At 40.8% G+C, this 10236-nt stretch overlaps 1 protein-coding gene across 1 annotated transcript; it reads left to right on the top strand.

The window, feature by feature from the left end:
• Positions 1 to 432: 432 nt before the first annotated feature.
• LOC126870792 (uncharacterized) lies at positions 433 to 2236 on the top strand. The gene is made up of 2 exons (XM_050628829.1): positions 433 to 1252; positions 1336 to 2236. Exons 1-2 carry the CDS (start codon positions 730 to 732, stop codon positions 1716 to 1718), a joined length of 906 nt encoding a protein of 301 aa, XP_050484786.1. The 5' UTR covers positions 433 to 729; the 3' UTR covers positions 1719 to 2236.
• The last annotated feature ends 8000 nt before the right edge of the window (positions 2237 to 10236 follow it).

Raw genomic sequence — 10236 nt, 5'->3', positions numbered from 1 at the left:
TAAACGTGACGGAATTATCGATGCAGGAAGAATCCACTCCATCTTTTAACAGCTGTCTATAATTCCCTGTGATCAGCGTACGAAGCGCGATACGAGTACTTTCTGAATCCAGATTGCGAGTGTAACGATTTCTAGAGCAAACGGAATCGATATCGAAGAAAGTTTGGCCGAGCAGCATCCACAATGACCACTGAGCGAATTCACTGAGATGATTCCGTGGCGACAATTGAATGGAAGTCCAAGATCACGAGGCTTCGCTCTCATTAGAACGTCTCCGGTATCCTTTTTTTTTTCCGCAAATTCGACAGAGATTCGAATTCTCCGCTCTATTTGACGCTCCCTCTCGCCGCGTACGAACAAGGCAGCGGCGGTGGTGGACGCGAGAGAGCCCCTCGCCTCCTCTCTTGGACCACCGTGAAAGAAGAGAGCACACCGTCGCCGGCGCGTTGCTCTCGACTTAGGAGAATGTATGGAACGGCCGAAAGGCAAAAAGGAAAAAGGACTACCCGGTGACTCGCTCTATATATACTGCAACTATCCGAGGGTATGTCCAGTGCACGGTACGCGTCTCGTCCGTCAGCTTCAGTCAGCAGATCGAATCCTAACCACGTGCAACAAGTCCGTTTTACGCCGTTTATCCCAACCGCCGGACCTTCTCCAGCAGGATCTCTTTAAGATCAGAGTTTGTCGCGTCCGGGTTCAGAAACGTCGCATAATTCGCGCAGCACGATGAAGGGATTTGCGGTATTCGGTCAGTCGTCGGTCTATCGTCAGCAGGCCCTGTTGCTGCTGCTGCTTCCTCTTCTTCTCGTCGGCTCCGTTGTCGGCGAGATCGAGAGACGTACCTCGAAACAAATGGTTGAGGAATCTCCGGAGACTCTAGCCTCTACTCTGAGCAAGGATTGTGGCAAGTCTTACAGTGCCACTTGCCTGAAACTAGACGTGGTATCCTTCCTGGATAGATTATCTGAACAGGAAGACATCAATATCCTACCGGGAGTGTCGGTGATCAAAGAAAATAGTTCTGCCAGTATGCCAGCTTCCGAGGTTGTCGCCAATCTGGCTAGGGATTTCCCTAACGACGTGGAGAAGAGACTGGACGCGTATCTGGTTCACAAGGTCGGAAGCTACCTGAACAGCCACTCGATATCCATCAAATTGTTCGACCCCAGGACCTTCGAGGCTGCTAGGAATTTTAACGAGGAAACGTTGGCTCAACTTGGCCTTGGCGGTGGACAAAGTGTCGGAACTGGTAAGGAATTACTCTTCTTAGAGAGAGATTAAGATTATCGTGAATGAAAACACATGATAACGATTTCATTGATCATCATATAGGACGTAAGAAGGAGAAGGGCGGTATGAATGGTTTATTTGCTGGTCTGATGATGATGAAGGGTACCCTCGGCGCTATCGGTTTCGGTGCCCTCGCCCTACTCGCCGGAAAAGCTCTGATGACTGGCCTGATGGCCCTCATGTTATCAGCCATCGTTGGTTTGAAATCTTTGGCCGGTGGTGGCGAAAAGAAGACTACCTACGAGATTGTCAGTAAACCCGTATACTCGAGTTCTCATACTCACAGCTCCGAGGAGCATCACGGCCACGGCTATGGACATTCCGGATACGGGAGATCCTTGGACACGATCCACGACAGCGTCCAGCAGGCCGTTCTGAAATATGGCAACGCGCGGGATCGTCGATCGCTATTCCGGCAAAATTAACGAACTCGTGATCGGAGGAGCCGCCAGCGAGGAGCAGCTGGTGGCACGCGAGAGATCTAGTAGCACGTCTCTACCTCACCGAGTCCACTTTGTTTCCGTTTATCCTCTTTTCACACTTCACGGTTCCTTTCAATCTGTATCTAGCTCCTACTCCACCTCCACCTCTTCATCACGCTCTCCACTGCCATCAACTATATTTCTCCTACTCCTCCTTCACGTCTCTCCCATCTTTAATTTCGTTTCGCTTTCTTGTTGCTCGCGCCTCTGTCCGTCATTTCAGTCACATCGCCTGGTCTCATTTCATCGCCCCGTCTCTCCACCATCACCATCACCACCATCACCAATTTATATTCGTAGATTCGTAGGTATTTATTTGCCAAGCATGCTCCCACGTACCTCTACTCCCCACGGTCACACGGCTCGAGCTGGTCGTCGTTGCACATGGACCATTTTCGTATCATGTACATGATTTCTCCTTCTTGTTATTTATATGTATTTATGCGCAGTGTAAAGTTTTAATAAATCACGTTTTTAAGAAGCTCCCTGGCCCTGTCGTTCTTATAAGATCGCATTACGTTTTACGAAAGGAACCAACTATGGTTTCTGAAGATTTATGACGAATCTTTTTTCTGTTTGATTCACTATATGATAGATTATAGTGGAAGAAAAGGTGGCTGGAATCAAGTAGCAGTTTGCGCAAAATAAAGACAGCTCTTTGCTCGGTCTGCTGCAAAGAAAATTATATGTGTCGCATCGTAATTACAAGACGAATGGTTACTCAATTAAATTGATGCGAAACAAGGTCGTCCGCTTCTAGGCGCGTACGTTAGGCTACCTAGACATTCTCTGGTCATCGAGGTGCGCACGGTCATAATTTCTCAGGTGCAGCCAACAAATGTAATCGGATTCGAACGTTCCTTATTGAGAAGGAATAGAAAGGAATTTTTTAACATACACAAGTGAGTCACCTCGTTTCGAAGGATAGAGATCTTTCATTTCTTTTGGTTTTCTTCAGATATCCCGATTTAACTCAAATATGTGCAAACATCCACGAGTTAATTATTATTTACTTCGAAATTAAAGAAAAAGTGAACTAAAAATTATAATCAACATACTTTATATGACAAAGAAAGTAGCTAATCAATCAACGATACTACTAAAAAATACATATAATTTAAAATTCATAATCTGCATCAAATACACTACATTTTTATAAAAAATAAATTAAATTATCCTAAGACTTTTGAACAGCAACGTACATACCACTTCCTCTAAACATTCTAGATTCTTTCAACCATCACTCAGCGGACGCTAACAACTTTCGAATAGCCGACAAAAAAATATTTCAGTTCTATAGACTAGATCTTGAGCCCTCGTTATTCTTCACGCAGGAAGTCATCGAGTTGCCCCTGAAATCTCGAAAGGCGGGATCTTGTTTCGCAGGTTAGGAACCGCGGTAAGACCAAACTACGAGACAGACGTATTATTATGTTATTTTCCTAGCGGCCTAGTAAATGGCAATCGTGACAAGGCATTGAAAAAATCTGACAAATGACATAAATCCTATTGTATTTAAGCGATTACGATCTGACGGAACTCAGTCTTTGCTGACGGTAAAGTACGAGATCGATCATCGGGTTTCGAGCAATGTCAACGCTGAAGATTATTTACGTAGTGCACAGATCCATATTCGTCGCGATTGTAGTGCTTTCGATCGTAAAGCAAGTTCGAAATCAAGTAAACAATGGAACACACACGGATGGCAACGTTAACGTGGATCCGTACAAGATTATTGGGACCAGCGGTCGTCAATAGTACTGTGAAATTTATTTTGTAATCGTTGCTCCCATTTCATTATTGAGTGTTATGTAGCTTTTGCTAAGTGGAATAATTAAAGAATTAGCTACAACGGTGGAGGAAATGAAATTTTCGTTGAATTATTAAATAAAATGATGGTTAATTCAATTTTGATATTTGTATTAAAATTTTTAGTAGCGCTGGTCGACAAGTGCTCGATTTCCGACGGAACGGCTTTAGAGTGGATATTCGAGTGGTACCGTCACTGAAAAACGATTCTGCGAAAGACGATGACTTCCCAGAGTTCCCAACGACAGACATAGGCCGCTGTGTCATCGATTTCTCGCTAATCTGCGCGAAGAAACGTCTCGGCCGATTCCTGGACTCTATTAGGGACTTAAACGAGATTTATTTAATGGGTCAAGATGTTAAACTAGTGAAAACCAGAGTGATTAACGACCATAGATCCGTGAATGATAGCAATGACAGTATAGAACGAAGTATCAATGACTTCTTCGATACGTTTGCTTTAAGAATTACACTACCCAGGTGGAATGGGAACCGAGAAAAAAATCAGATAGATGTTATGTTTGACGAAACTCCTGTTTCCGAGGGTTTGTATCAAAATACTTGATGTACGAGTGACAATTAAATGTTATATTAACTATGGAAAGAAATACTAAGGATTCGTTTATCAATTTTTGCATCACTGCTTCTTCTACACAAGATTTTACAATTTTACAAAATTCAAAAATAATTTCTAACATTATTATAAGTGTTGTCTTAATTGATTCTAAATGAGTTAAAACATACGCTCTCCTTTAGGGCGAGGCAAAGGAGGAGGCAAAGGCGGCAAAGACAAAGGTGGCAAATGTAAGACAATGATGATGGCTGGTCTTATGATGCTCAAAATGAAATTCATGGGTAACGCATAAATTGTAGCCCTTTATTTCTTTACGACATTCTAAAATACCTAATCAAATTTCTAAATATCAGGAGTAGCGACGATGAAGGGCATGATGATGGCTGGGATGTCCCTAATGATATCCATGGCAATGCTGATGCAAAAGTATATGAAAGGAGGAGGCAATGGCGGCGGAGGAGGAGGAGGAGGAGGTAATGCCACAAATTACCAACATTATCATGAATTGCTGTAAATTGCCAACTTTATTACGACATGAATTAAATGCGATATTACTTTAATATCTTCAGGTCAGTACAAAGAAATCGTTCTTCTAACAAAATCTAGTGGAGGCGGAGGAGGAGGAGGAGGAGGTTATGGTGGTGGAGGCGGCGGAGGTTACGGAGGTGGAGGTGGAGGAGGTTACGGTGGTGGAGGTGGAGGAGGTTATGGTGGTGGTGGAGGCGATTATGGTGCTCCACCGCCTTCGAGCTATGGTGCACCGTCAGGCGGTGGCGGTGGTGGTGGTGGTTATGGTGGTTGGGGCCGCAGCTTCGGAAGGCGGTTTATAACAAGCAATCTTGGGAAAACAGGATATGTAACAGAATCGAAAGATTCGTCCCTCAAAACAGAACAACTTGTATCAAGGACAGACTCAATTGCCTATCAGAATTATGGACATCCTTCTGTTATTGCCAATATTACATACTTGAACTGGAACTCCAGCAATACCGTGGAACCACAGAAATACCAATATTTGACTAACAACGTCGCTAATGTGGTAAACAGTGATAAAATGGAACCATCATCGAGCTCAGAATCCAATAATTACGACATTGAAACGTATCAGGTTGATGATTCGATAGGTGATTCGAGAGGCTATGTGACAGATTCAAAGCCAAACTATTTGGACAATAGTGGTCATGTCACTTCGACAAATCATGTAGCGAGCGATCATGATACGAGTGTAATGCATTCGGTATATAATGACGAATGGCAACCCACGGAGGAAAAGTTCTCATCAAATTTGAGCAGAATTTGAGAAAGTGAGGAGTTCGAATATTGAAAATTCTTCTGTATGGTGAATGTAATATAATCCTAGAGAAATTGTCAATTTAAATGTATCGTTTGGAAATAAATTTAATATTGAAAGTTTAGTATTTTGTCTGTGAAAGTGGCTTGAAACCAATAAATAATTTCATGTGTAAGCGACCGTGATTTCAAACTCGGTATCACTGGTCGCAAGGCGGTGGCGCAATCTTTCGAACAATTGACTAAGGCTCTTCACAGGTGAGAGTTCTACCTGTTCTCGCTAGGTGTATTCCTCGTAGCATTGAAGCAAAGAGGAAGCATAAATGCAGGTGAGGTACAAGATAGACTTATCGTCCCATGTACGTTTCAACACTCTAGAGCACTTTTAGCACTTTAATGATTGAACAATTTCTAACGTTACCAATACCACATAAATTTCACATTTTTAAATAAGTTTTGCGAAATGTTTGATCTTACGGTCGTTATAAGAAATGAACAAGAAAAGAAGCTTTGAGGAAAACCACCTACCTACATAAATATCTAAATATGATAATAAGAAATCAAGAAGATATCTGCCTACATATATGGTAAAAAAGTGCTATGGTTCTCAGCTGATCTCTGAATAGATTTTATCTTTTGTCTGTGACTACAGGATAGCGCGGTATCGACTGAGTAAGATGTTACAAGTTGAAGAACACTGTCACTAGGTGTCCAAAGCCATCGGCCGACTTCCACTATGAAATTCAGAATAGTTCAAATAATATGTATATAATAATAATATTTACAGTATAGCTGGGTCTACAAAATGCGTACAATGTGCGAGTTATCTTCAGAAAGTCGTACACCTTTCAACTTATTTGTGACGATGCAGCGATGTCTTCTAAGACTGTATAATTGATAATCATTAAACTTTTTTCTACGTTCCTTTCTTCCTTGTCCAGTGGTTCGTAATCATAAGGAAGTGGAATTTACGATCCAGTATCAGGTCTGTTTATAATTTATAGGCATCTTTCTTAGCGCGAAATCTGGATTACTCGTTCAACGATCTTAAATTGCAAAATTATCAAGGAAACTTTTTAAAATCTCCCTCCATTTAATCTATTCAATTTTCTTTTTCTGTTCTATTTAATCCTTCTCTATCGAAATATCGCGTTTATTGCATCAAATTCTATGCAAATCGCGATTTTATATTACATGTCTGATGTTTACATTAGATATTTTATATTAGATGATAGTAGTATGCAGCGTGCGAATCTCAAATTAGCTACCATCTAGGTAACCCACATGGAACGAGTACCTTGAGCAACGTAACAGATCGATGATTCCATAATGTACACAACCGGTACGCATAGAAATGACTCGTACACACATTAATTGAGCGATAACTGTACGTCGCGGAATTGAACCGCACATCGAAATACGTGTCTCGATGCTGTACATAAGAATGTGCTGACGAGCTCGTCTTAGAATCGACCCTGCACAATAACTGACCCACATTGGTCCACGAGTTTAGCCACTTTATACTCATAACACGTAGCATTTTTGGAGACAACGCGATCTGATTTGAAAGGTATAACGGATTTTTCAGCTACGACGCTTGACGATTTCAACTGCTTCTTCGTCGTCAATAACTTCAAAGAAACGTTCTTCTCTCGTAGAAAGATTCAAATATCTCGAAACTATTATCAATACAAATGAATTTTAATTTAATCGAAGTGTTAGGTTGTTCTCCACAAAGATCACTTCGAATTATTAAGTTACATTAATTCTGCAAACTATCTTCATTTAAGCTTGAAGTATTTTAGATTAAATTTACGACACGTTTGAAAACTTTCATAGAATCGATAATTCAAACACACATAATCAGTAACGTAAATACAGAAAGCACTGAACTCTCAATTAAGAGATATAGACGATAAAAACGTAAAGTGAAGGATTTAATTATTTAATGGAAAGAGTATTAAGTCATCGATCGACAAGAGAATAACAGAAACTAAAGAATTGGAAAATCGGTGAAAGTTACAGTGTAGGAGTCCAGACGGGACTGCTATCACGCCAGAAATAGGTAGAACGTGTCACGCCAAGAGTTCGCGGATCGGTTCACTTTCCTACGCGCGCAGCACGTGTCTCGCGATGAATCTTTGCCCGATCCTTCGTTGACGTAACAGAAATTACCCGCACGAAGAAGCAACCTGAGAGTAAAATGAACACAAATGTGAAACGATTTTATTGTAATCTAGTCATTTCCCATGACGGCATAAATCGCGGATGATAGATTAAAGAGTACAGAAATTGTATCTGTTTTCACATGTACACGATGTTTGTATGTTTTCAACGCACATGGTGATGATTCCGATGAATCCTGGTAAAAGCCTCGTTTTATATTTTACTCTTCTTCCGTATTACAAATGTATGTCATGTCCCGTTCATTTTTTCTCAGTACACAAACTTTCTTGACCTTCTATTTCGGTGAAGGTCTTTATTAATTATTTTGAATACGCTATTAACGTTACGCAAGCTTCAATGGAAACGATTATAGTTCACCGACCACTTAGTCGTTTGTTCCTGTATACGGGGTGTTAAACATAAAGTATCGAATGGCTTCATGCTATTTTTTATTCCATAAAATTAATAATCAAATATACAGATGGCAATTTTTGGACTTTCGTAGGTCAATCTTGCCTATACATATAGAAACATAAATCATAAATTTAGGACTCTCGACAGCATACATGTTTCTGAATTCTTAAATTCACCATTTCGACATTCCTCCCACCGTTTTTACCATTCCGATATTAATCATCCCGTGTTATTTCAAATATTCGAAGCTATCACAGAATATGATTAATAATACGTATTAAACTCTCGATCTTAATTTTCGATTGTGTACGTGACGTCGAACAGGAGTGCCATGCACGCACGAAATTTTTCTGTCCACCCAATATATGTAACGTGTCCCAGTTGCTTGGTTCACTTCAAGCACATGCAAACCAGTTCCGATGCACCGTGTCTGTGCAAATACTTTCAGCCGGCCGACGCGACGCGGCCTGGGTTTCTCACTTGAAAACGCGTATAGGCTTACGATTCGAAGCAGCTTGCGCGATTCGCGCGTTTTGGGGAATTTCCTATCTTACATGGCGACACAGTTCTTTCAGCCTACTTCGACACTTGAGTTTCTCTTTTTTGTTTACCCGCCACATCTAGTCGTTTTTCAAGTCCATCCATGTCTGTCTAACCCCTATTTATTATCGGTTCTTAGAATCTCATGAAATCGTTAATGAAATTTACATAAAACAAGCAACCAGAAAATTCCAATCTAATTGAGTTCTGTTGATTCATATCTCCCTAGGAATTGTAGTAAAAAAAGATTTCATTCTCCGATTTCCGTAGATACCAGCAGATTCCAGCTTTCATTTATTCAACAACATAAATAACTTGATAGTTTCCAATGTGTTTCAGTTTACGTTTTAGTCTACTATCGGGTTTGATATATTAATTCATAATGCTGCTGGCATTATGTTTGATTTCGTCCATTTTTTATTATGCCTGATGTTTTGTATCAATATTTCAATAGAGATAGAAATGAGCAAAATTTGATAAAATGAACAAGTTCGTAATCTGAGCAATGGCGATCGGAGGATTAAAGCGATCCACTGTTATGAATATCCTCCTGACTAATTAGATGGTAGAGTGTGTACGATGTGAAACCACTGTTAAGGAATTCTACGCATTGGTACTAATATCTAGGCTGGTTGAAACGTACCCGTTCTTCCTCCATGAGTATCGAGGGCCGCAGGAAAAAAAGAGGCAGAAGTCGCGCGTACGGGCGTTCGTTTCCGTGAATGCCGTGTACGCTCTACAAGATCGCTTTTCGGCGGTCATTGAGCGACCAAGCCGGTCGTCGCTCAACCTACCTACCTACCGGCCAGATCAATAGTAGGTCAATGGAATTCATTCGGCCGGACCACGTTCGCCAGTATTGACCCACCCGATCCTCCTTACGATCTTGGAACCCAACATAACCAAGCAAGGTGGAATAACGTTACTCGACACGTCATGTGTTTCGTAGCAAGATGTATAGATTGTATAAGGTACTTCAGATAGTTCTCAGGATGCAACATTTTTCTGAGTTCAAGCGGAAGTAATAAATGATGTAAATGAGGTGTAATAGTAGTAGTAATCAGTTTCTATAATGTTGATTGATTTTGTATTGAAGTTTCTTTCTCTTCACTGTAAATTAATTGATATTGAACATTTTACGTAAGAAGAATAAGGTTTAAAAGAAGAATTGGAGGAAGTAGAGTACCAGTGAAATTGCCCTCTTTCACAGCCACATTCTGTAACTATGCATAACTCACTTACTTCTATAATTATCCGTAATCTAGAAGGTGTTTCAAGCGTGCTGTGAAATATGTTGTTGCTACGTTTCCGGTTTCCCGTTTCAAGGTCGCATTTTCCTAGCCGAGAAGAAACGACACTGAAATCATTTTTCCTTGACAAAAACATTGATCGATGAAAATTGTGCCTGTAGCCACGCGATGATACGCTTATCGACCGTTCTTCTCGAATGTAGGTTGTCGAAGTGACGCTGGAGTCGTCGATCCCGATAATGGGAACACCTTCACCAACAATCTATTAGCGAAAACTCCGGTGTGGAGCCTGGCTGAGAATTCGTAACAGTGTGATGTCCATGATAGAGCTATTACATTCATCAACAAGAACTAAAGAATTATTATTTGCAGATGAAGTTTGTAGATAACTCCAGAATGATGTAACGAATTTATTCTA

This window comes from Bombus huntii, chromosome 10 (assembly GCF_024542735.1).
Source record: "Bombus huntii isolate Logan2020A chromosome 10, iyBomHunt1.1, whole genome shotgun sequence".
NCBI lineage: Eukaryota > Metazoa > Arthropoda > Insecta > Hymenoptera > Apidae > Bombus > Bombus huntii.
This window is presented reverse-complemented; position numbering and strand designations above follow the sequence as displayed.

What these genes read in the sequence shown, in the direction of transcription:
- LOC126870792 (XM_050628829.1), top strand. Translation starts at nt 730, where the DNA reads ATGAAGGGATTTGCGGTATTCGGTCAGTCGTCGGTCTATCGTCAGCAG. An exon ending in TGGACAAAGTGTCGGAACTG is followed by an intron (nt 1,253 to 1,335) that starts GTAAGGAATTAC and finishes ATCATCATATAG; the next exon opens with GACGTAAGAAGGAGAAGGGC.